Source organism: Schistocerca nitens, chromosome 3 (genome assembly GCF_023898315.1).
Source record: "Schistocerca nitens isolate TAMUIC-IGC-003100 chromosome 3, iqSchNite1.1, whole genome shotgun sequence".
In the NCBI taxonomy this organism is placed as follows: domain Eukaryota; kingdom Metazoa; phylum Arthropoda; class Insecta; order Orthoptera; family Acrididae; genus Schistocerca; species Schistocerca nitens.
Window position 1 is genome coordinate 795,860,119 of NC_064616.1, and position 27,312 is coordinate 795,887,430.

Genomic DNA, 27,312 nt, shown 5'->3' on the forward strand with positions numbered 1-27,312 from the left:
TTTAATTGTCTTTCTACCTCTTTCCGTAGATGCTCACGACCGTATCACGTGAACATTGGGCCACCTTCGCCGTTTTCAAGATGCTTGTTCACAGACTCTGCGTAATAATAATTTGCCTTTTGTCAGTCGCTTATTTCAATGGATTTCCCCATATGCAGCCCATATATTTGCTAGTGTGACCTCCCGTCTGTGCCTGCTCCGTTTACATACTTCTGTTACCGCGTCACGTGCCCGCAACGTCATCAGACAGAATTCAAATTGTTCAAATGGCTCTGAGCACTTTGGGACTTAACGTCTGAGGTCATCAGCCCCCTAGATCTTAGAATTACTTAAACCTAACTAACCTAAGGACATCAAACACATCCATGTCCGAGGCAGGATTCGAACCTGCGACCGTAGCGGTCGCGCGGTTCCAGACTGAAGCGCCTAGAACCGCTCGGCCACACTGGCCGGCACCAGACAGCGTTCAGCATCGCGGTGGGCAGCAGTCGTAATGTTTTGATTTATCAGTGTATTCCCCGCTCACAGATCTGTATTGTCCTATTTCCTCTCATCCCTCCACCTACCCGTACAGCATTTACTGGAAACTGATCTCGACGGAACTGCCAGATGCTACATCGTCTTCGTCGTTAATATAGAAATCGTCGTCTTTTTCGTTATAGTCATGGTCATAGTCATTACCATATTCATAATAGTTGCCGTCGTCGTCGTTGCCGTCGTCGCCTTAGCACCAGCCAAATTATCACCATCTGTAATTTGTAGTAAATCATGAAAATAAATATTTTATTATATTTTAATCCTGTTATATTAAGCTTTTAAGTTAAACGATTAAAATAGTGGACTAAAAGTTTTAACAGTAGAAAACGTGTTTTTTTAACTTCACCTGACTGAAGAGCAGCAGTATGGCTGTAATCAATTCACCTTCTCCCTCCAAATGTTAGGGGAATAAAATGATCGATAAAGAATAAAAAGGTTTACCTCGGGATTCATGAAAACTAATTCCAACTTTAGTCCATCAGATCAGTAGAAAGCCATGCCTGAAGATTAAATGGGCCAACTTGCTGTTCGTTATGTGCGTAGCATTTCTAATCGTGAGCAGTGAGTCCAGGAGACATTGTGTTTGATTGGTTGTATGAGCTCTTGATGTGTTGGCAGGTGAGCGAGCGACCGCAGTCGGCGACATGTGTGCAGTTGGCGTCGGAGTCGGTTTTTCCTTCGGCTCCTCGACTGCCCAGCGATGGCGAAATCGCAGTCTCGCACTCCTCTGCCTCCAGGTAAGAAGCGCCGACTCAGCTCTCCCATTTAGTCCACAAAAAACTGACTGCAGACGCAAGTAGGTTACTAATGAGAGGGCGAGCCGCTCCATTGAGTTCAGATCGGGAGTCTGGGCAGGCCCCACAAATCATTACCTCACAGATGCTGCTTTATGACAGGTTGCATTGTCATACTGTACAAATAATCATCGTCGACGAACTGTTCCTCTACTCTAAGCAATACATAATGCTATAAAATGCATTCATATCCTTCCGCATTTAGCACAATACGGTGAGCACGAAAAACAACTGCTACCTAACACTTCCTCCTCCGTGCTTCAGTGATGGTACTACAGATAGTGGCAGGTAACGTTGTCCAGCCCCTAGCCACACACAAAACCTCCATCGGTTTGCCACAGGGCATAGCGTAATTCGTCACTCCAAATCACAAGTTTCCAGTCACCCTCAGTCCAATGCCGTTCCTCTTTACACCACCCAAAGCATCACTCAATATTGAGTACAGAAATTTGCGGCTTACGAACAGTTCCGACAAACATTTTCATGCATTACGGTCCCCAACTATAGGCATCTATATTAATTTGTCCGTGACAGCGGTAGTTGTACTTTATGATTTTGGATTGGATTATTTGAAGAAATGCAGCAACCAGTTACTTATTCTATAGCTTTATTTTTGGCCAGTGGCTTTCATACATCTTCAAATGGAGCAATACATTTATGTATTTGTCAGTATGACGTCATTATCGGCTGTATTTTGAGACAGACAGTTACAGTGCTCAAAATTCTGTGGATGAAAACGTTATACTGACGAATATATAAATTTATTGACGAGTGATAGCCCGAAACGCATCTCGGCACAAATAAAGCTATACAAATTGTGTCTTTTTTGTCGTATTTCTTCAGGTAATTATGCGCATCTATCTTCCTCCTGCTTGTTACTTAATGGCAACGACCGATCTTCCACTAGTTCAAGTTTGCCACATTGTTGGCGGAGAGCATCGGCGAGCACATTTCTTTTAACAATAAAGTTCACTACAGCCAAATCCTTGCAAAAATTATTGCACTGGCTAAACTGGTTTCGTCATATCAGTAATTTTGAATACCCCAATAGTAGGCCTAGAATAAAAAACGTAGCTTATAGAAAATGATAAATCAAAATCGATTTAGCTACTATAGTATTTTGCACGAATGTTTCAGTTCAATGAACTTTTCTATTTTCGATTAGGTATCCTTTTCTATTCTTCTTGTTTCTTTCTACTATAGTAAAAACTAGTTATATAATGATATGTCATATCCTAAAAAAATTATGTATACACTGTAAACTGCAAGCCGTGTGGTCAAATTTAAAACAGGACATGAAGGCCGTAATCTACTCAAGGTAAAGAAGCGAATGTATCAATAAAATATAGTATGTACAAAATAGGCTTTTCAAGGACGCTTCTTACAGTACACGATACAATAATGAAGTGTAGTTGTGTGAGAAAGGAGCTGAATTTCTTCTGACAGGTTTATAAATGTACAGTGTGTACTGAAATAAGGAAACGTGCAGTTAGTGCTTATGTCTATGAAGAGTATTTCAGTTTTCGATTAACAGTAGGTATAAACAGCGTACTTGCTGGTGCTCCGAGTCGTGTACGATTAGAGCTGACTGTAGACGTTTACAGTTCCTGTGGGAAAACTCTACACACGTCGATAAAGGCGATAGGTCTTCTGATACGAGGGTAAATACTTACATAATGGGTCACCAGTTATTTCCTAAGGGGCAATATATCTGTACATAATAATAATAATAATAATATGTTAGCCAGCATCACTCCAAAAGAAGAAAGTAATAAATAATAAAATTAAAAGAACTGAAGGGCTGTGGATTGGTGCAAAATCTGTAATGGCTGGGCTGCACCTTCCGTTCAGGGAAAGGCTGCCGTGATAATAAGTCTTCGCCACGGCGCCGCCAGTACAGGTAGGTAGGCCTACACCCCAGCAAACGTCTATCGCAGGCTGCTGGAATGTGATCAGTATTTTCCCACTTATTTGATTTTATGTATGCTTAAATTTTGCGGGTAAACACTACGAAAGTTGGTGCCAGATTAAAACTTTGTGCCGTATCGGGGCTCGTACCCGACCAAATGCTCTACCGATTGAGCTACCTAGGCACGAGTCACAGCTCAGGGTTCGAACTCGAGTCAAGTACACATTTTTAATCTGTTAAGAAGTCTTAAATCAGTAATAAATTGAGAATAAAGCTCTGTAGATACTAAAGTTTGCACACTGTTAACGTCGAGGGCTCACGGTTTTGTTTTCTGTGTTAAACGGTATTAACTTTTTGGAATAACTATGAATAACAGTATCACGTACTAATATGAAGTAAGATATAAATTGTAACGAAAAACTATTTACGAAACTTCCTGGCAGATTAAAACTGTGTGCCGTACCGGTCCGGCACACAGTTTTAATCTGCCACGAAGTTTCATATCAGCGCACATTCCGCTGCAGAGTGTAAATCTCATTCTGGAATTATTTACGAGTTGTAACATGTTTTTTTATTGTCCTATGTTGCTCCGGGGCTACGTCCCACACAGACATAATTATCTACTTTGTTGATAACAGTCTAGAGTATCAAAACTGACCCCAGTGCACTGAGAGCTATTTTAGCATATGCTTATCTTGCTTTCATCTCATATGTTCGATAATTAAGCCGTCAAACGTGACTTACTGCCCCAGCGAGGCATTGTTTGTGTGTGTCCTCATCCGACAGGTAAACACCCAACTCTCGTAAAAAAAGTCTATTGTCTCATATTTTATTGTTTTTCGTTCGTGCTGAAGTTTTTGTAATTCCTGTGAAAGTCCCTCTCGCCTTTCTCATAGAGCTAAAAAGCCTTTTCATTTCACATTCCTCTAACAAAATTACGTTACATAAATAAGGTTTGCGCGTGTTAAATGCAGCCAGTTCTTGGTTTACCTCGTTAGCTAAAAATGTACTAAGTTTGCGACGGTATCTTTTCTGAGTAATGAATACTATTTTGCTTAGGTACCTTATTTCCATTCATTTAACCTTTAATTGTTAATATGGGGTCCGTCACAGCCCCAGCACATTTAGTTTAGTTAAATTTATATGATCAAAGTTCGCAACATTGCCTGCCGTCTAACAATCGTTTCTCACATCTGTTTATTTCCGGTCATCAGTTTTTCATTCTTGTGCTGCTCATTGTTATTAGCATTTGACAGTTATTTAGTGGCTGGGAAGTTCGTAGACCCCCTTATTAACACTTTCGTTAGAAGATAGTGCCGAACAAGTAGGTGTAAATTCGCATACTCATGCTTAAAATGGCAAGGAAGGATTTTCTTTGAGAAACTGGATTCGGCTTGGTGCAAGACCAGTAAAGAAGAGAGCAATATTGGATTGCTTTGGCAGAGAAATTAGTCAAAAGGCAGCAGAAATGAGTGGATCAATATCTGCTGTTAATGACAAACCAGCACAAGAAGAAATGCCAGCTGCGAAAAGGAGATGCATCTTGTGGCCTAAAAATAAGGATGTAAAAACTCAATTTACTTGTCATCAGTGTGGAAAAAGTATGTGCGTGAAACACTTCCTTACAGCCTGTGATCAGTGTCTAAGTGGTAATCGTAATGAGTCATCAGACGAAGACTGTCGAACCTCTGAATATTCAGTTTATAATGTGTAAACATAACTGTAGGTATTATCTTTTATCTAATGTAATAAAATAAATTTTTTCTTCAAATAAGCATTAACTGATCCTGTTTCACAATTTATGTTGTTGCTACTACATTAATTTCTATTAAATAACCTAGTTATTAATATTATGCATATGTGTCAACATTAACATATCATGGGGATCCGCTGGACCCCACGTTACCACTTGTGTAAAATAATGCCATGTTAACAAATGAAGGTTAATGTAGTCTCTCGAGAGAGTTGCAGAGGCTCTTTCTAGGATTTGTACGATGCGAAGTAGTAGATTTATTTCTTTAATCAGACATATTTCGACAAAGTTTTGCCATTGCCAGTTTTTCCCCAGAGGAGTATACAAAGATGAATTGCGCTGAGTAAACTGCAATTCGTAATTTCTTGCGCTATTTATCATGTAGTGATGTAATGCGTACTGCTTTCATTTTTTCGGATGTGACCAATACCTTCATTCAATAAATGCCGTTAATTTTATGATTTTTAATAACACATCTCATTTGCAACCATTATTCCTCATTATGAACTTGAAATTTTCTGTCTGGCTTAAAATTACGAATATAATGCGTGTTTAAAATGGAGATTCACTGCAAAATATGATGTGCTACTCTCATAGATTAGCACTGTTTGAAATTTTAGTTTTATACAGTCCAAAGGCGTAGTTCTAACTGAATTCATAGTGAGCATGTTTCCGTCCATTTTAATATTGTTTTGCTATCTGATACTGCACCAGTTTCCACAAATTACAGAAAATTCTCAAAAACGACAGTAAGCGGACCAAATATAAAAATCAACTATACGATTGAAACTTCCTGGCAGATTAAAACTGTGTGCCCGACCGAGACTCGAACTCGGGACCTTTGCCTTTCGCGGGCAAGTGCTCTACCATCTGAGCTACCGAAGCACGACTCACGCCCTGTCCTCACAGCTCCACTTCTGCCAGTATCTCGTCTCCTACCTTCCAAACTTTACAGAAGCTCTCCTGCGAACCTTGCAGAACTGGGCGGTTTTAATCTGCCAGGAAGTTTCATATTAGCGCACACTCCGCTGCAGAGTGAAAATCTCATTCTGGCAATTACACGATTGTTTAGTGTACTGTTACAACAGTAGTGTGGTTTCTGTTATTTTTGGGCTTTCAATCCGTTATTCGATTTTACGCACGATCTTTCGACTACTGACCTCGTCGGAAATATTAAAAATGAAAAGAACGTGGCACATAACTAAGCTCAGCAATATGGGACGTCGCTTGGCCTGTGTATCGTGATACAGCCTTGCCGGCTGGCTGGCGCTTGGGCCTCATCATCTTAGCTCTTGCTTGTTACTGCCAGCAGAGGCCAGTGCATTCATCAGCAGACGGCCTAACGCTTTAGTCTAGGCACATGGCCGTTGGTTTACAGGTGAGTTGCCATGAGATGACCACCTGGAACAGGAATCGTGTTCTGATAGAAGAATGTAAGCCGTCTGTAAATAAAGTCAACCAAAACCAAATCGTGGCTGGTTGCCGTATGTCCTCTTTCTCCTATGCTTAAGCTTGTAATGAAAAGGGAATGTCTGATTTCTCCAGCTGTTGCGAACACTTTCCTAAATTATTATCGTACTTTCTTCTTCTCCATTTTTCTTGGCGATTCCATTCCTATTCATCGTCTCGCTGCCACGCAAATTGCGGGAATTCGTTGTAGCCAACGTTTGTTTGTCGCTCATATTTTGTCTGCAAACCGTCCTGCCAAATTCCGAGCGGGTCAGATAGACCGACAGTAAGTCGCTCCCGTCGACCTTATACAGTGTGGACAAAATAAAACTGGCACGCAAAATATTGTGTGCACCGAAAGATAGGCAGATCAGCTTACCCCATGAGCACCTGTGCAGATGATATACGTTGGGTTGTATGCAATATTGTGCGGGCCAATTTTATTTTCCAAATCCTGCATACCAGTGGGGCGAGCCAATTGCTCATGCGTATACAATGATTTGCCACGTACTCACGCCCAATTGGCTCGCTCTGTCAGCGTATAAGGTGGGCACGAGCGCTTCGCCTTGTCTTTGCGGCTCGCTTCGAAGACGGCTAAACGGGTTACAGCCGAAATATTAACAGCAGACCAAGTTTGATTACAGCTGGGTTCCCACGATTTTATAGGTCACGTGCAGTAAGTTTTACAAATGTCTCTAAGTCATTTCGCTTTGCACAGGCATCTAACGCTACCGCTTGTCAGTAGCATTTTAACTAATCTCGTGTTTCCGCCTGGCGAAGGCGGCTATTCGGGTTGTTCCACCTTCTATTTGCTTAGAGCTGACGGTACTGTCCGTCTAAGAGTATAAATCCTGTTGTTCAACTTCTCACAAAATTGTGCCACATCTGTGGAGACTTGGGAGCTATTTCTCAGGACTGATTATTGGTTGAATCTTTGTTTACAGTTTTTTACGATTATTGTTGATGTGTCTTTAAAATTACATTTTGAGTGTCGCAAGTCATTACTAATAGTCAGCTTTCGTACTAAAAAGATAATCTCGTATGGTGTCAGTCTGCAACAAATGGCAAGTGAAGGTCGAGTCATCTCCTCTGCTCAGCGATGAAGTCATAAATCTACTTGTTGCTGACTTGCCCAGTGAGTGCCATGTTAGCTACTGAAATAAACACCAAGTTGCCATACGTTAGTAACCTCTGAAAGTGACAATCGAAATGAAATGGTGACATTTTCTTGGTAGGGCTGTATTCATTGAATGCTGAATAAGAATGTGTTTGATGGGCCTCAGACGTGCTGACATCGTAGTGGACGTGGGGTATTAACATGTCCGTCAACTACGGACTCAAATAAAGCACTGCGCATCAGTCGGTAGAAGCCATACATGACACAAGCTAAGCGGGTAAATGAAGTAGGTCATATGGCTGTAAAGGGAATATGAAGAAGGTGTACATTGTGTAGCACAGTGAGTACGAGCTGAACGAAAAAGACACGTAACGTTTGACTCTTCTTTTTTTGCAGAGTGCCACAGAAACCGAGCAGTCATTGGTTTACCATGGGTTGACAGTAAAACCACTTACAATAAAAATACTGTAAACCATTTTCTCTTACAAGGGAACCTCCCCATCGCACCCCCCTCAGATTTAGTTATATGTTGGCACAGTGGATAGGCCTTGAAAAACTGGACACAGATCAATCGATAGAAAACAGGAAGAAGTTGTGTGGAACTACGAAAAAAATAAGCAAAATATACGAACTGAGTAGTCCATGTGCAACATAAGCAACATTAAGGATATTGTGAGCTCCGGAGTGCCGTGGTCCCGTGGTTAGCGTGAGCAGCTCCGGAATGAGAGGTCCTTGGTTCAAGTCTTCCATCGAGTGAAAATTTTACTTTCTTTATTCTCGCAAAGTTATGATCCGTCCGTTCGTTCATTGACGTCTCTGTTCACTGTAATAAGTTTAGTGTCTGTGTTTTGCCACCGCACCGAAAAACCGTGCGATTAGTAGACGAAAGGACGTGCCTCTCCAATGGGAACCGAAAACATTTGCTCGCAAGGTCATAGGTCAACAGATTCCTCCACAGGAAAACACGTCTGATATATTCTATACGACACTGGTGACGGCATGTGCGTCACCTGACAGGAATATGTTGTCGACCCATCTAACTTGTACACTTGGCGAATGGGTAAAAAGATTCTTCTACCTTGCCGATTTAGGTTTTCTTGTGGATGTGATAATCACTCCCAAAAAAGTGATGAAAACATAAGAGTTTGTCACATAAACTGCAACAAATGAATGCAACAGTTTCACAGTGGTACAGTTTTCCCTGTGCTCTGTCAAAACATAGGTTTTTAACGTTTTCAAATTTTTCCGTGTGTAGACCGTCAAATCCTGCATGTGCCCAAGCAAATCTGAACATGTCCTGGAATTTTGGAGAGCGAAGTTGATTATGTTTGAGTGCCTTAACTTTGATAATAGTCTGAAAATAAAAAAAAATTTCACTCGAGGGAGGCTTGAACCAAAGACCTTTCGTTTCGCAGCTGCTCACGCTAACCACGGGACCACGGCGCTTCACAGATTAAAGTGTCCTTGATGATGCCTATCTTGTGCATGGACTACTCAGTTTGTATATTTTGCTTATTTTTTTCATAGTTCCACACAACTTCTTCCTGTTTTCTCGATTGATCTGTGTTCAGTTTTTCAAGGCCTATCCACTGTGCCAACTTGTAATTAAATCTGAGGGGGGTGCGATGGGGAGGTTCCCTTGTTAGAAAATATTTGTACTTACGCAAATTTTACATTTACTTGATCGTGCCTATGATAAGAAAATAATAATATAATAATTCTAACAGAGAGTTTATTTCTGGGAAGTAAAGGGTTAACGGACAGACCATTCGATTGCTGATGCTGAAGTGTGGCGAGGGGGACGATTTTTGTCGGCTGAGGCACTGTGGCGTTCGCTTCCCGCTGCTTGCCTGTAGTACCTAGTAGGCTGTCTCACTGGAAAAAGTACTAGTCGTCCTACTGGTGGTCGTAGAACACTGCAGGTGACGTAGAACTGATATGTGACCCTACAGCGTCGTCAGAAGTCGTGGCGGTCGAGTGGTGAGTAAGTGCCAGTCGGTTGTATGGAATCAGTGCAGTAAGATGGGCTGACGTGACAGAATGGCAAAAAGGGCGTGCCCGTAACCACATCGTGTATCGAGCTAGCCGATTAATTGGTGTCTGTCTAACTTATCTGCAAAGAATGGCTAACCACTCACACTGCGTAAGCACAGTGATTGTAGAAAGATCTTAACCGACAGTGAATGAAGACGAGTGAGTCGCCTCATTGAAAAAAAAAATCGGTTTTATAATTGACAAGAATTTCTGCTGTCAGTGAATACTGATCTATCTCGACCACTTTCCCTGCAAACATTGCGAAGGGAACAGCACGCAGTGGGCATTTGGAATTGGATACCTCGCAAAATGCCATTGCTCACGGCAGCACATAAAGCTGCACATCTTCAGTGGTACAAACAACACAAAAAGAGGACCGTAGATGAGTGGAGACGTTCTTCTTTTCAGATGGTGTAAGTCCTCGAGTGCACCGACAGCAAATGAGACGTCATGTGTGGAGTCTCTCTGTGACGTTGTGCGCATGTTTTTCGTACAGCGACTTAGGTCCACACGTTTAGGTTACCACGAACATCAACCAGGATGTTCCTTCTTGTATGTCTTCATGATGAGTGTGCTGTGGATACTCCCCTCTTCCAATATGACGACAGCCCTATTCACAGTGCTGCACGCATATGTACTTGATCTGACAAAAGATCAGCCACATTATACGACCTTCACTGGCTCCCTAAATCTTACGATTTTAATGTCATAGAAAACGTCTGGACTATACGAATAAGCGGGTGATACGTAGCAACCAATATCACCGTCATTTTCATGGTTCTACAGGGTTTAATCATGTATGAGAGGCTTCTGGTGGATATGGAATACCTGAAAAAAATTATGGAGTATCTGCAGAGGACTTGAGGAATGACTCTAGCAAGCCTTTCTAAGATCACAGACTCTGTAGGGATCGAAAAAGCTAAGCTTCAGCTGCGTGGCTCTGAAGACAGAATTTGAGGGGGGGAGGGGGGGGGGGAGAGCGGAAGGCGTGGGGAGGGGGGGGGGGTCGTTGACGGTGGGCTGGAGCACCATTACACAAAAGCGTTCGGTCATATACATCCGTTTTCTTGTCTACAACATCTACACCATCTGCAAGACAGTACTCCGTCCCATAGTTCCTGAATGATTTTCAGAATGGTTTAAGGGATACTCTGCAGACATGACGGTATTTATGTTTGTCGCAAGTGCATCTGACGAAACTCCTATTGAGCACATAAGTGACACCATCGAACGAGATGTATGTGCTCCGTACCCAGCTCCGACCAATCTTGCCGAGATGTGGGTAGTGGTCGAGTGGTCGTGGGATATGCTGGCTCTCCGTCCCTGTCAGTGTCTCGCATAGTCAGTGCCACCGTCACCGAGGAGAAAGGTTGTCTTACTTGACAGGTTTTCGCAAAACAGTTGCTCTCGAGTCTATTTCTGGGATGTAAGGACATATCAACAACATCGAGTATTAAAGTATCTCTGATTTGTTTCATCTTCGGCTCTTTGGGGTCCTCAGTAGGGAAATTGTCTCTTGACTGCCTTATGAGAGCCGTGCAGGTTTAGTCTGGTGGTTGGACCATCCAGGCGTGCCTCATTTTCTGTCAAAGTTGTCTCCTTCAGCCAGCAATCCCCAGTTTGGAGGCTCTAAGCACTTCCCATTTATTGACTCGTGCCTGAAACACCCCAGATTTGGCACATTGGCCGAGAGATACTCAGCTTTTGCCTTGGACGATGTGGAAGTTGTATCATGGCCGTCAAGGATTATTAATATAAGTGTTCAAGTTTTTATTGTAAGAGGTGTCACGGCCGTCAAATTTTATTAGTGTGACAAGTGTTTCAGACACTACGAAAAGAAAGAAAATGTGATTACATAGTAATGTTAAACACCACACACGGGCGCAACGCTGGGAAGTCACAACGACCATAGCTGAAAAATGTGGCAAACGTAACTCTTACCATATGCAGCAGCAAAAGGAGTGTGGGCTAGTGACGGCCACTGCCCTAGGGTAACAGACCTATATCTAACAGTGGCCACAACGAGTAAGTGCTAGCTCAGATCATTCGAGGAAGTTCGAGTTGTTATTGTTGTTGTGGTCTTCAGTCCTGAGACTGGTTTGATGCAGCTCTCCATGCTACTCTATCCTGTGCAAGCTTCTTCATCTCGAGTAGCTTCTGGAAATGTTTCGGTCATTAAAAGAACTTTCAGTAACAGCAGAAGAAAGTGACACTGCTAGAGAGACTCGTCCGAGACTCCGAATAAACAATATGTATAAACGGCAGTTGGAGGCAGTCTGGGATATCAGAGTTGGAGTCGCAGTCACAGTCATTACTAGGGAGTACCGAGTCGTCCGGAGCTGTCACTGTGGAGTGACAGTTCCACGATGCTTCAGTAAACTACGAGAAGACTGTACGCGTTCGAAGGAGGCAGCTGATTTGTCCGAAAGCTGGGAAGTCACAACGACCATAGCTCAGAAATGCGGCAAACGTAGCTCTTACCACATGCAGCAGCAAAAGGAGTGTGGGCTAGTGACGGCCATAGCTATTACCTCGAATTTTCTGCCTGTTAATAAAGAACGAGTTATGTAGAGTTTTTCTCCACAACTGGAAACGAGTAATAGTATTTGCGCGTGTCAGAATATACAGAGGAACGAATGCCATCTTACACAGTGCGAATAAGGTATCCGATTGCGTGACTCGCGACGAGGGAAATTAATATTTCTGTGTGTGTCAGATCGTGGGAAGGAACGAGTGCGGTCTGACACTTGTGTCTTATCTTGCTTCGAGTATTCGATCGTGAGTAGTGCGGCAAAGAGAGCTCCAGCCCACTCTGTTATGTTTCCAAATTAATACAAGGTGGCAGATCCGAGACAGCGGCCATAGATGTGGCAACATTGCAGTGACTTAATGGTGGGAAGTTCAAATTTTAGTAGGAAAATAGGTCAATTGGGCTACCTCTACTAACCTAACTCCACATCCCTCTCACCCCCTCCCCCCTTCAATCCCCTCTCTCCTCCTGCCTCCTATATGGAAATTGGTGGGAAAAGGACTCACTCTATGCTGGACTGCCAGTTAGGACAGATGTGAGTCTTTATTTTGTATGCATTGTTTATTTAAACAATTTGTGATGTAAATACATGTTTTATTGCGAGGAATACCACCACCACCGCACTTGAAGATGTTGTTGTTGTTGTGGTCTTCAGTCCTGAGACTGGTTTGATGCAGCTCTCCATGCTACTCTATCCTGTGCAAGCTTCTTCATCTCCCAGTACCTACTGCAACCTACATCCTTCTGAATCTGCTTAGTGTATGCATCTCTTGGTCTCCCCCTACGATTTTTACCCTCCATGCTGCCCTCCAATACTAAATTGGTGATCCCTTGATGCCTCAGAATATGTCCTACCAACCGATCCCTTCTTCTGGTCAAGTTGTGCCACAAACTCCTCTTCTCCCCAATCCTGTTCAGTACCTCCTCATTAGTTATGTGATCTACCCATCTAATCTTCAGCATTCTTCTGTAGCACCACATTTCGAAAGCTTCTATTCTCTTCTTGTCCAAACTATTTATCGTCCATGTTTCACTTCCATACATGGCTACACTCCATACAAATACTTTCAGAAAAGACTTCCTGACACTTAAATCTATACTCGATGTTAACAAATTTCTCTTCTTCAGAAACGCTTTCCTTGCCATTGCCAGTCTACATTTTATATCCTCTCTACTTCGACCATCATCAGTTATTTTGCTCCCCAAATAGCAAAACTCCTTTACTACTTTAAGTGTCTCATTTCCTAATCTAATACCCTCAACATCACCCGACTTAATTCGACTACATTCCATTATCCTCGTTTTGCTTTTGTTGATGTTCATCTTATATCCTCCCTTCAAGACACCATCCATTCCATTCAACTGCTCTTCCAAGTCCTTTGCTGTCTCTGACAGAATTACAATGTCATCGGCGAACCTCAAAGTTTTTATTTCTTCTCCATGGATTTTAATACCTACTCCGAATTTTTCTTTTGTTTCCTTTACTGCTTGCTCAATATACAGATTGAATAACATCGGGGAGAGGCTACAACCCTGTCTTACTCCCTTCCCAACCACTGCTTCCCTTTCATGTCCCTCGACTCTTATAACTGCCATCTGGTTTCTGTACAAATTGTAAATAGCCTTTCGCTCCCTGTATTTTACCCCTGCCACCTTTAGAATTTGAAAGAGAGTATTCCAGTCAACATTGTCAAAAGCTTTCTCTAAGTCTACAAATGCTAGAAACGTAGGTTTGCCTTTCCTTAATCTTTCTTCTAAGATAAGTCGTAAGGTCAGTATTGCCTCACGTGTCCCAGTATTTCTACGGAATCCAAACTGATCTTCCCCGAGGTCGGCTTCTAGTTTTTCCATTCGTCTGTAAAGAATTCGTGTTAGTATTTTGCAGCTGTGGCTTATTAAACTGATTGTTCGGTAATTCTCACATCTGTCAACACCTGCTTTCTTTGGGATTGGAATTATTATATTCTTCTTGAAGTCTGAGGGTATTTCGCCTGTTTCATACATCTTGCTCACCAGATGGTAGAGTTTTGTCAGGACTGGCTCTCCCAAGGCCGTCAGTAGTTCCAATGGAATGTTGTCTACTCCGGGGGCCTTGTTTCGACTCAGGTCTTTCAGTGCTCTGTCAAACTCTTCACGCAGTATCGTATCTCCCATTTCATCTTCATCTACATCCTCTTCCATTTCCATAATATTGTCCTCAAGTACATCGCCCTTGTATAGACCCTCTATATACTCCTTCCACCTTTCTGCTTTCCCTTCTTTGCTTAGAACTGGGTTTCCATCTGAGCTCTTGATGTTCATACAAGTGGTTCTCTTATCTCCAAAGGTCTCTTTAATTTTCCTGTAGGCAGTATCTATCTTACCCCTAGTAAGATAAGCCTCTACATCCTTACATTTGTCCTCTAGCCATCCCTGCTTAGCCATTTTGCACTTCCTGTCGATCTCATTTTTGAGACGTTTGTATTCCTTTTTGCCTGCTTCATTTACTGCATTTTTATATTTTCTCCTTTCATCAATTAAATTCAATATTTCTTCTGTTACCCAAGGATTTCTACTAGCCCTCGTCTTTTTACCTACTTGATCCTCTGCTGCCTTCACTACTTCATCCCTCAAAGCTACCCATTCTTCTTCTACTGTATTTCTTTCCCCCATTCCTGTCAATTGTTCCCTTATGCTCTCCCTGAAACTCTGTACAACCTCTGGTTCTTTCGGTTTATCCAGGTCCCATCTCCTTAAATTCCCACCTTTTTGCAGTTTCTTCAGTTTTAATCTACAGGTCATAACCAATAGATTGTGGTCAGAGTCCACATCTGCCCCTGGAAATGTCTTACAATTTAAAACCTGGTTCCTAAATCTCTGTCTTACCATTATATAATCAATCTGATACCTTTTAGTATCTCCAGGGTTCTTCCATGTATACAACCTTCTATCATGATTCTTACACCAAGTGTTAGCTATGATTAAATTGTGCTCTGTGCAAAATTCTACAAGGCGGCTTCCTCTTTCATTTCTTAGCCCCAATCCATATTCACCTACTACGTTTCCTTCTCTCCCTTTTCCTACACTCGAATTCCAGTCACCCATAACTATTAAATTTTCGTCTCCCTTCACAATCTGAATAATTTCTTTTATTTCATCATACATTTCTTCAATTTCTTCGTCATCTGCAGAGCTAGTTGGCATATAAACTTGTACTACTGTAGTAGCTGTGGGCTTCGTATCTATCTTGGCCACAATAATGCGTTCACTGAGCTGTTTGTAGTAGCTTACCCGCGTTCCTATTTTCCTATTCATTATTAAACCTACTCCTGCATTACCCCTATTTGACTTTGTGTTTATAACCCTGTAGTCACCTGACCAGAAGTCTTGTTCCTCCTGCCACCGAACTTCACTAATTCCCACTATATCTAACTTTAACCTATCCATTTCCCTTTTCAAATTTTCTAACCTACCTGCCCGATTAAGGGACCTGACATTCCACGCTCCGATCCGTAGAACGCCAGTTTTCTTTCTCCTGATAACGACATCCTCTTGAGTAGTCCCCGCCCGGAGATCCGAATGGGGGACTATTTTACCTCCGGAATATTTTACCCAAGAGGACGCCTTCATCATTTAATCATACAGTAAAGCTGCATGCCCTCGGGAAAAATTACGGCCGTAGTTTCCCCTTGCTTTCAGCCGTTCGCAGTACCAGCACAGCAAGGCCGTTTTGGTTATTGTTACAAGGCCAGATCAGTCAATCATCCAGACTGTTGCCCTTGCAACTACTGAAAGGGCTGCTGCCCCTCTTCAGGAACCACACGTTTGTCTGGCCTCTCAACAGATACCCCTCCGTTGTGGTTGTACCTACGGTACGGCTATCTGTATCGATGAGGCACGCAAGCCTCCCCACCAACGGCAAGGTCCATGGTTCATGGGGGGCACTTGAAGATGGACACTAAAAAAAAAGATCGCGACAAACGTGTGACACCATCCGTGAGACACTTCACGTTCTTTTGTGTCTTTGAGCACGAGCTGCTTCAGGGGTAACTAAATCCAATTAAATATGTCTGTAAATATACTTTAAAAAAAATATCACTGCACAGTAGTTTGCTTCAATTTTGCGGTTTCTACCACCACACACTTGGACACAGGCTATAAAAAGAGCGTGGCACCCTTGTGAAACCTCACTGAGACACTTAACATGCTTTTATGGGAAACAGATCCCGAAACCAATATCAGCTGCAATATCTGATTTCACACGCCATAACGAAGATATTTGGGGGTTGAAATAAATATCTCTATGTGACTATAAAAAAAGGATGCTCTCCTCTTTTAGAGGTTTAGGTATTTGTTTGAAGGCACTGCCAGGGAGACAGAAGGAGAAAAATTTCCGAGTCCTACAGCTGCTGTGGTGTTCATAACTTTTCTGAAACGGTGAGTAAGCTCAGTTTATATTTTCTGCTGGAGTTAGGGACGTTATTTTTCTCACTTCTCGAGGTTCAAATGGTTCAAATGGCTCTGAGCACTATGGGACTCAACTACTGAGGTCATTAGTCCCCTAGAACTTAGAACTAGTTAAACCTAACTAACCTAAGGACATCACAAACATCCATGCCCGAGGCAGGATTCGAACCTGCGACCGTAGCGGTCTTGCGGTTCCAGACTGCAGCGCCTGTAACCGCACGGCCACTTCGGCCGGCCCACTTCTCGAGGCCACACTGGTGTCTAAGCACAGACGGGAAAATCAGAACTATTACACAACCAGAATTTGAAGTACTTTCCTACAGACGAGAAAAATGGCTGGAATTTTCGGTGAAATTTCGATGTCCTACAGCTGTTGATCTGGAGATGCTCTGAAGTAATAGTGGCGGGTAAGGCATCCCGACCATCTGAACCAGAGGATGATGATTTGCGTGGACTTGTGCCTGAACACTGTAACAAAGAAGATATCACTAGACTCTCAGATATCACAGAACTTTCCATAGATATATTGCCCCTGTTTTGTTCAAACGAGTCTTAAGAGGCTCCTATGCCCCACACTCTGACATCATGGAACTTCTTGTGAGTGGAGCATTCTGATCGGTTCTTACTGAATTTGCCCACCAAAGTGTTGCTGCTTCCAGTGTGAGACCACTGTCCGCTGTTTTCTGTAGACAGACAAATTACGAGACTTTCAGCAGCAAAATTATTTTGTACAGATCGAAAAAAACATACGCTAGCCATATTGCACTGACAGTTAAACCCTGCAAAAGTGGGCTACAGATCATGAAATATGGAAACTGTCGCCAAAGACAATTAATCAATTGCTCTGCTGTGCTATTGTCAAGGAAAGCTTGAATTTTTCGGAATGAAATCGATCTCCGGCCAGGTTATACCACCACATACCATATTGATGTCGTAAAAACAATCCATACCCAGCGCCATATACAAAATCATCACATCTATACCCTGCATACAGCTATCGATCACCAGACAGTTGTACGTAAATACCTTGAAGACAAACCAATCTCAAAAAAACACAAGCACATGCGCCGTATGTAGTCGTCGCACCACTAGATATTTCCCACGTGATCTGTCAGTCATTCATCGCAGCCAACGGTCACGACTCAACCACCCCCCCCCCCCCCCCACATACACACACACACACTAACTTGATATGCGATCAGAGCGGCGTCAGCGGACCGTGGTCACTCTCTGAACTGTTGTACCAATGCTGGGCTTGTTCCCCCCCAGCACAAAGGCGTTACTGTTTCTGGCCCTGACCTGCTTGCTTGATGCCATGCTTTCTACAGCCATCTCCAGACTTTGGGATTACACGAACATATGTATTTTCACATGGTTTGTCTGAATATCATACCATTTACATGATACAACTCGATATCAGCCATATAGCAGTATGCTACCGATCGCTTGCACAGTATAGTTCCGAAGATAAAGAGTGGAAAATATAACTCTAGAAACCCGAAACTTTAGCGGGGTGTAGAGAGGTGGAATGTGCTACAAATCACTGAATAACTAGAAACCTATCTCGTCTGCAAAGATCTTTACATGAAAACTGGAAAAAATAGAAGAAACTGGTAGTTCCACTCGTCTTTTTATTGACTAACAGTGTCAATGATATAAAGTATTCCAGATCTACCTGCTACTTTACAAAGCCAAGTAAGGTGTTTCTCATGTCTGGAGAGCCAGAAAACGTCTCTTCCACTGTCTTACACCATCTGGATGCACACAGCACACACCACAATCGATATTCTCTCGACCAAATAAAAACGTGAAATGTGTAGAAGCAGTCAACCGGACAATTTACATGGGAGGGAATAATTGTTCAGCACAAACACACATCCATATTGAATCTTCTCAAATTTCCACAGGGGACACATGTGATCACCAAGACTGCCTAACACTTACTGACAAGGGAACCTCCCAATTTATTTATAAGTTGGCACAGTGGATAGGCGTTGAAAAACTGAACACAGATCAATCGAGAAAACAGGAAGAAGTTGTGTGGAACTACGAAAAAAATAAGCAAAATATACAAACTGAGTAGTTCACGCGAAATGTAGACAACATCAAGGAGAGTGTGAGGTTACGAGCGCCGTGGTCCCGTGGTTAGCGTGAGCAGCTGCAGAACGAGAGGTCCTTGGTTCAAGTCTTCTCTCGAGTTAAAAGTTAAATTTTCTATTTTCAGACAATTATCAAAGTTCAGGCACTCACACATAATCAACTTCGCTCTCCAAAATTCCAGGACATGTTCAGATTTGCTTGGACATATGCAGGATTTGACGGTCTACACACGGAAACATTTGAAAACGTAAAAAACATATGTTTTGACAGAGCACAGGAAAAACTGTGCGACTGTTGCATTCATTTATTGCAGCTTATGTGACAAACTTCTATGTTTTCATCACTTTTTTGGGAGTGATTATCACATCCACAAGAAAAACCTAAATCGGGCAAGGTAGGAGAATCTTTTTACCCATTCGCCAAGTGTGCAAGTTAGGTGGGTCGACAACACATTCCTGTCATGTGACGCACATCCCGTCACCAGTGTCGTATAGAATATATCAGACTAGTTTTCCTGTGGAGGAATCGGTTGACCTATGACCTTGCGATGAAATGTTTTCGGTTCCTATTGGAGAGGCACGTCCTTTCGTCTACTAATCGCACGGTTTTGCGGTGCGGTCGCAAAACACAGACACTAAACTTATTACAGTGAACAGAGACGTCAATGAATGAACGGACAGATCGTAACTTTGCGAAAATAAAGAAAGTAAAATTTTCACTCGAGGGAAGGCTCGAACCAAGTTGCTCATGTTAACTACGGGACCACGGCGCTCCTCAGCTAACATTGTCCTTGATGTTACTCATGTTGCGCATGGACTACTCAGTTTGTATATTTTGCTTATTTTTTCATATTTCCACACAACTTCTTCCTGTTTTCGCGATTGATCTGTGTTCAGTTTTTCAAGGCCTATCCACTGTGTCAATTTATAACTAAATCTGAGCGGGGTGCGATGGGGAGGTTCCCTTGTGAGTATTAGTTTGCTATTCATACACCTAGAGGGCGGCACGGTTAGGTAGCTGCATTCTTGTACCCCAGCTGGCCTCTCCAAGTCAGACAGCTCCTGCTGTATGCCGGAAATTCAGTCGTTCTGGCCCAGCCCACCGCCGCCACGGTCTCCCCGCAACCCAGGTAGAATTGTCCTAGGAAACCACACACATATATTTTATCACTGTACTTACAATTAAATACTACAAATGCAATCTTAATCTGATGATCTTCAATGTGAGTGAAGTATCGGTAAAAACCCCTCCTGATGACTATGCCTCTAAAAATATTAAATATCTGTGCCATTCTTATGACTGGTCGTAATTTTCTACATAAAATCTTTCACCCCGCCATTTTCTTTGCACACGTCGGAACACAAGCCACAGTACACACATTTTATGAGCCTACTGATCACAGCAAATCTATCACATATCCCCTACTAAGTAAATACTTCGCCAAAAACTGAATGCTAGTGATACCAAACAATATTTAGCAAAAATCCACAATGGATGGACATGTCTCATTTGTCTTCCTTGTGAGTGGTACCAGTGTGTCCTGGGGAAGAGAGACGCAATCGTCTTACAAGCCACCAGATATTAAAAACACGATCGCAATGGCTATATTATTGTCACAAGCAGTCTTGGTTCTACCGGCGCACACAAGTGTCGCTAATGATATCCATGTTAAAAACTATACGAGCTTTATAAATATAGATACTACATTGCCTGCGAATGAAGAGCTTTTATACACAAATACCGCGACATTGAATATACAGGGTGTTTCAAAAATGACCGGTATATTTGAAACGGCAATAAAAACTAAACGAGCAGCGATAGAAATACATCGTATGTTGCAATATGCTTGGGACAACAGTACATTTTCAGGCGGACAAACTTTCGAAATTACAGTAGTTACAATTTTCAACAACAGATGGCGCTGCAAGTGATGTGAAAGATATAGACGACAACGTAGTCTGTGGGTGCGCCATTCTGTACGTCGTCTTTCTGCTGTAAGCGTGTGCTGTTCACAACGTGCAAGTGTGCTGTAGACAACATGGTTTATTCCTTAGAACAGAGGATTTTTCTGGTGTTGGAATTCCACCGCCTAGACCACAGTGTTGTTGCAACAAGACGAAGTTTTCAACGGAGGTTTAATGTAACCAAAAGACCGAAAAGCGATACAATAAAGGATCTGTTTGAAAAATTTCAACGGACTGGGAACGTGACGGATGAACGTGCTGGAAAGGTAGGGCGACCGCGTACGGCAACCACAGACGGCAACGCGCAGCTAGTGCAGCAGGTGACCCAACAGCGGCCTCGGGTTTCCGTTCGCCGTGTTGCAGCTGCGGTCCAAATGACGCCAACGTCCACGTATCGTCTCATGCGCCAGAGTTTACACCTCTATCCATACAAAATTCAAACGCGGCAACCCCTCAGCGCCGCTACCATTGCTGCACGAGAGACATTCGCTAACGAAATAGTGCACAGGATTGATGACGACGATATGCAAATGGGCAGCATTTGGTTTACTGCCGAAGCTTATTTTTACCTGGACGGCTTCGTCAATAAACAGAACTGGCGCATATGGGGAACCGAAAAGCCCCATGTTGCGGTCCCATCGTCCCTGCATCCTCAAAAAGTACTGGTCTGGGCCGCCATTTCTTCCAAAGGAATCATTGGCCCATTTTTCAGATCCGAAACGATTACTGCATCACGCTATCTGGACATTCTTCGTGAATTTGTGGCGGTACAAACTGCCTTAGACGACACTGCGAACACCTCGTGGTTTATGCAAGATGGTGCCCGGCCACATCGCACGGCCGACGTCTTTAATTCCCTGAATGAATATTTCGAAGATCGTGTGATTGCTTTGGGCTATCCGAAACATACAGGAGGCGGCGTGGATTGGCCTCCCTATTCGCCAGTCATGAACCCCTGTGACATCTTTCTGTGGGGACACTTGAAAGACCAGGTGTACCGCCAGAATCCAGAAACAATTGAACAGCTGAAGCAATACATCTCATCTGCATGTGAAGCCATTCCGCCAGACACGTTGTCAAAGGTTTCGGGTAATTTCATTCAGAGACTACGTCATATTATTGCTACGCATGGTGGATATGTGGAAAATATCGTACTATAGAGTTTCCCAGACCGCAGCGCCATCTGTTGTTGAAAATTGTAACTACTGTAATTTCGAAAGTTTGTCTGCCTGAAAATGTACTGTTGTCCCAAGCATATTGCAACAAACGGTGTATTTCTATCGCTGCTCGTTTAGTTTTTATTGCCGTTTCAAATATACCGGTCATTTTTGAAACACCCTGTAGATGGTGATTGCCAGGGTGTTTATTAACAGAGTGAAAGCGTGGATACATGTCGGTGGCGGAAAGCTCATAATAAAATCACCGAATTTTGAAAGTGATTCGGCTAAGGAACGTGGTATTAAGCCGCTATATGCAACTCCCTCCTGCGTCGATAGATATTTCTCCAGTATTTGTAATGCATTCTATCTCGATGCTATGTCAGAGGTTCTGTGATATATCCACTGGAGTATAAGCGAGGGAGGAAGATGATTGATTGAGAATGACCATGTACAGTAGATGGTGTGCTTTGTGATGAATCACTATGTGATGCCTGGAATAGGACGTTTAGCGTGATTGACCACCAAATGTAGAGTAATATATCAGATCACAAAGCCAGGCGTGAACCCAAAGTTTCGGCAACCCCCTTACAGGTCTTTATTATGTCCTTAGCTAAAGAATGTTATATTACCAGCTGTGGGACTGCAAATATACAAGTACAGAATGGATTACATGTTTGTCCCTGTGCGTGACTGATTAGATGTTTTAAACCCTAACAAACAGTATTTACAATGTGCTCTGTACTCTCCACCAATCACAACCTTGCAGCGTAAGCTGGCAAACAGTTGCTGTATGGTAACATTCTACAGTATGTCTACTGAAGTAATAGTGATCCAAGCGGGTTAACTGTTGTCTTTGTTGCTTTCCTGGAAAAAAGAGAACCATCTGCCTCTAAACTGACTTGCATCTGCCTTAAAGGGTGACAGAAAGTGAATGGAATGATCGGTTCAGATGGAGTTGTAACGATTTATGATTTAATGGCAGACTGATGATGCATTCTAGAGAGAGAGAGAGAGAGGGAGATGTTGCTGCAGGTTATTTAAACATTTTTCCCGTTGTTCTGTTGGGATGTACCAGTTGTGTGTGGCATAACGTGCACTCGACTCGTATACAAATGAATGTTCTGTGTGTGACTTAGAGCACTATCTACCTATGATCATTAACAGCAAACCTCTCCATGCCGCAGTCATCAGAGGACCTCCAACTCATGTATGATGATGATGAAACACGTCCATCATGCTTTGGCACCCTCCTCTAGATGAATGAAGATTTATGCGACATACTCTATTTCCCTGCTGCATCTTGGCGCATAAAATCGAGTCTTCATGTTCATAACGACGATGATTCTTAGTTTGTGACAGGTGTTTGTAAGGCACTGCAATCTCCGTGTATATGTTACCAGCCAAACCAGATTTTAGAATGAACTAGTTTCGCCTAGGTCAAACTCGTTCATTCCGTTACCGATAGGATAAAACAGTTTAGCCTAGGTCGAATCGATTTATCCTACTTAGTATTTACATGTTTTAGGATAAGCTGATACGTCCTAGTTTGAACTAATTTTGGCTATTCGGAACGAATGTCGCTGCCTGTACGAGCGGGGAATCCCCGAATCATCTCTCGCTTGCCCTCGCGCATCTCAACCGCTCTTCGCTCGCACTGTTCTTTGTTTTGAACGTTATTTTGCATCGACGACTGTACATTTTAAGTTGCTGGTTGCGTTTAAAAGATTTTATTATAATCCTAGTATAATTATAGTGAGGCGTTTCATCATGGATGAGCCTTCGTGTAGTAGACACGCCAATCAAAAGTTGTGGAGAGAAAAGTTTCTGGAGAAAATTTTGCACAGTGAAAATAAAGAGGCTTCTCATTTTAATGTTTTATCAGTAGACGAATATGCGTATTTTGTTAAACAAGTAGAAGACGTGGAGAAGTTGGAAAAAAGAACCCATTACAAAAAAGAAGACTGAAACGATTTGCTGTTTTGAAAATTGGTGATGTGAAAAAACTCATTGCACGGTGTGAAGGGAATATAAAGTACTTTGTTCCAGCTGATGAACTTTATGACGTGATTGATGCAGCTCATGTAGCTGTGGGTCATGGTGGTCACGATAGGATGTTGGCTATTTATCAATGTGTGATGTTTGTCAACAAAAGAAGACAAAAAAGAAAAGAGGGCTAGTTTCAAAGCCAATTCCGCATTAGGAAATGATTAGCAGATGCCAAGTGATTTGATTGATTTCCAAACGCAACCAGTCGGGTATTTAAAATTCATTCTAGTTTACCAAGACCATCTCACAATATCTGTTCTCCTTGGTGCATTAACATCAAAGAGGACTGAAGAAGTGGCTTATCTTTTGAATGACATATTCCTAACTGTAGGGGCGCCGTGCATTCTTCAGTCTGATAATGGCAGAGAATTTGTCAATAATGTTACAAGTGAACTCGCAAATCTTTGGTCAGATCTGAAAATTGTGCATGGAAAATCAAGGCACAGCCAAAGTCAGGGTTCTGTTGAACGTGCCAACCAAGACATTGAAAATATGATAAGTTCTTGGTTGAAGGACAACAATTCGACGAAGTGGGTGGAAGGATTAAGGTATGTCCAATTCATGAAAAATCGAGCATACCACTCTGGCATAAAACAATCACAGTACAAAGCATTATTCGGAATCGAACCTCGAGTAAGACCTTCCACTTCCTCGTTGTCTCAAGAAATCATAAATGATATTCAGGATGATGACCTAAAGAAGGCAGTCGAAGATGACAGCAATACTGAACAGTACGAAGTCAGTGATGATGATAACATTGTGAAAATTGACACAAACGACATTCAAAATGCTAGAAAAATTGCGACAGAAAATTTAAAAAAAACGAGCCAAAAGAATGAAAGCTTCCTCTGACAAATCCTATCCACCAGATGACACTGGAGACAATGTAACCATATCTATTCCAGATGTAGATAAAGGCAGGGGTGACCTTCGAAACATAACTGGAGTAATACTTCAAAAGACTGATTAGGGCCTGTACAAAGTTGGCACCAACCATGTTGTACTTCAAAACCATTATTGCAGGTATAATTTTACTAACATTTTCCATAATTCTTTGTAATAAAATATTTAAAAAAATATTTGTTTTAATTTTTTTTTAGAACTGTTTTCGACATATGCATTCAGAAGTATTTAGACGTGGGAGATATTAACCCAGATATTGGAATATCTTTAAGGACTGCAGCCACAAAACATCGTTGGATCAGGGCAATGATTCGTGAAATGCAGTTGCATGAAAAACTGTACAACAAACAAATGCAGTTGTAAGAAAAACAAAGTACTCTGCAATTCTAAATGCCACCAAAATAAACCTTGCAAAATAAGTTAATGAGCAAATTGCAGAAAGGTGATTTTTGTGGATGGATATATGTAAGTTGATCTAGTGATAGATGTCAAATTACTGATTAGTTAATAAATAACTTTAATGAATCATATTGACTATTGTATTTCAAATCCTTTATTAATTTTACTTTGAAAAAGCTTATAGAAGATGCAGACTAGGTGAAATAAGTTCAGACTAGGATGTACCAGTTTAGCCTAAAGCATGTAAATTCTAACTAGGATAAACTGGTTCGACCTAGGCTAAACTGTTTTATCCTATCGGTAACAGGATGAACGAGTTTGACCTAGGTGAAACTAGTTCATCATAAAATCGGGTATGGCCAGTAACATATACATCTGCTTGACAGATGTCTTGTTCATGGACTTAATGACAGCATGACGTTTAATTTCAGATGTCATACACAGCTGTGACGCATTTGTTTCCTTGTAAGAGGCATTCTCTGTTACTAACGATCCTTTTATATAGGATTTATGTGAGCATAGTATAATTTCTGAACCGTGATCGGATGTGAACAGTGGATGCTATACATCTCTGGGAAACTATATTGTATATGTATCACAATGACTCTATGTTTTAAGGAAGTAGTTTTATCTCCTTAATCATTGTCACCATAATGTCGGGTAGAAAACTTCCGGGTTGGATATATGTCAGATGTTGGAGATTTGTGTCCTGAATTAGAGTGCATGTGTTTATGTTCTCTCTTACCCATACCTCTTGGAACTGGCACCAGGCACTAGAATAATACTTTAGAAATGATAGCGCAGTTTGTTTATATAAAATGTTTCAAACTCTGTCTGTCGGTAACTCCATCATGCATCAAACCAGACGTTTCCTTCTTCTTCTTAACCATCAGTTATATCATCACAACACTTTCATATCTACTGTATACTGATAAGGAGTGCTAACCTCCTCAACATGCGCACAACTGGAAAGATTTTGTGCGCTTGCATGGGTGTTGTGAGTAAGATTGGTGTTTAATAGCAGTTACGTACTTGGCTCACTATGTTTCTTCATGAGACGTGGAATGTAGCAGTCTGCTTCTGGTCAGCTGCAGATTAAATTAGTGACAGTGTTGCAGGGGGGTTTGGTCAAAGAAAATGTGAGGAACTCTTTCAGTCTCTAACTTTATCTAATTAATGCAAGAATGGTCTGTGACTCCCATCCTCTTAAAGAAAGATGGGCAACTGTAATCATAAATTACGCGATATGATCAAAGTGCTAGAAACACGTAGATCGCTGTCTGGTATACTTTAGTGTATATGTTCGAGGATAAACAATGAATGGATGTACTGCACAGTCATCTACCTACATTCGCAATCTAGTGTATGGTACTCGCAAAGAAGAGGAGGGGTGGTTTAGTGATGAAACAGAAACTGGGAAGCATGCTGCTGTGTCACTGGTCGGCATTGAAATTACGGAAAAAACTGGTAAAATTGCTAAAATTGATCGCATTGTTAAGTTTGAAGCATGCTACAGTACATTGATGGTGTCTTTTCCATCCCATCCGTCCACTGTTACGCTACCACATAATGACTGACTGACATCAGCTGTTTGAAATGGAGAAAGAGGCTTAGTGGAGGGGCAACACCTTCCAGGGATGGCTAGCACCGAAACAGGACTATGTACATGACCGCAATATCAGGAATCAGTTGAAATGGAACCAAGCGATCTGCTACTACATCACTGTGAAAGAAGGGTTTAAATGTAGAGGTCATCAATCACATTTAGACAACTGTTTGGAAGTGCTCCACAATGGCACAAAACTGTACCAGTTTCCATATGTTGTGACTGTGTCTTATTTCAATCATTCTGTGTGAGTGTTATGGGAGCAGCACTATAACTTGCATTATGCGATGTCTCGTTTCCTGTGACCGACAGTGGATCGAAACATGTTAATGTCATTTCAGAAACACACACAGACCTTGGAAGTCATGGTGGAGAAAATAAAATGTATGGCAGTGTACAAAGTTGTAGTCATACACTGCTTGGATATTTTACAACAGGAAAAAAAAAGTATCAAACAACAAAACAGGGACCCCTCTCTTGCGACCGATAGTCTTGGCCCTCCTACAGTATAGGTGATGAAACTTTAAACTGGTTTGTGCAGGTGAATTCCATTACTGGTCACTTG

General features: G+C 42.0%; 1 protein-coding gene across 1 annotated transcript in view; it reads left to right on the top strand.

Annotated features, from left to right (window-relative positions):
• LOC126248816 (sodium-dependent transporter bedraggled) overlaps nucleotides 1-27,312 on the top strand; it is a 777,714-nt gene that overhangs the window by 519,950 nt on the left and 230,452 nt on the right. Inside the window, exon 6 of the mRNA XM_049950225.1 lies at nucleotides 1,156-1,274. Coding sequence (XP_049806182.1) covers nucleotides 1,156-1,274 — 119 coding nt within the window. The remainder of the gene's footprint in view (nucleotides 1-1,155; nucleotides 1,275-27,312) is intronic.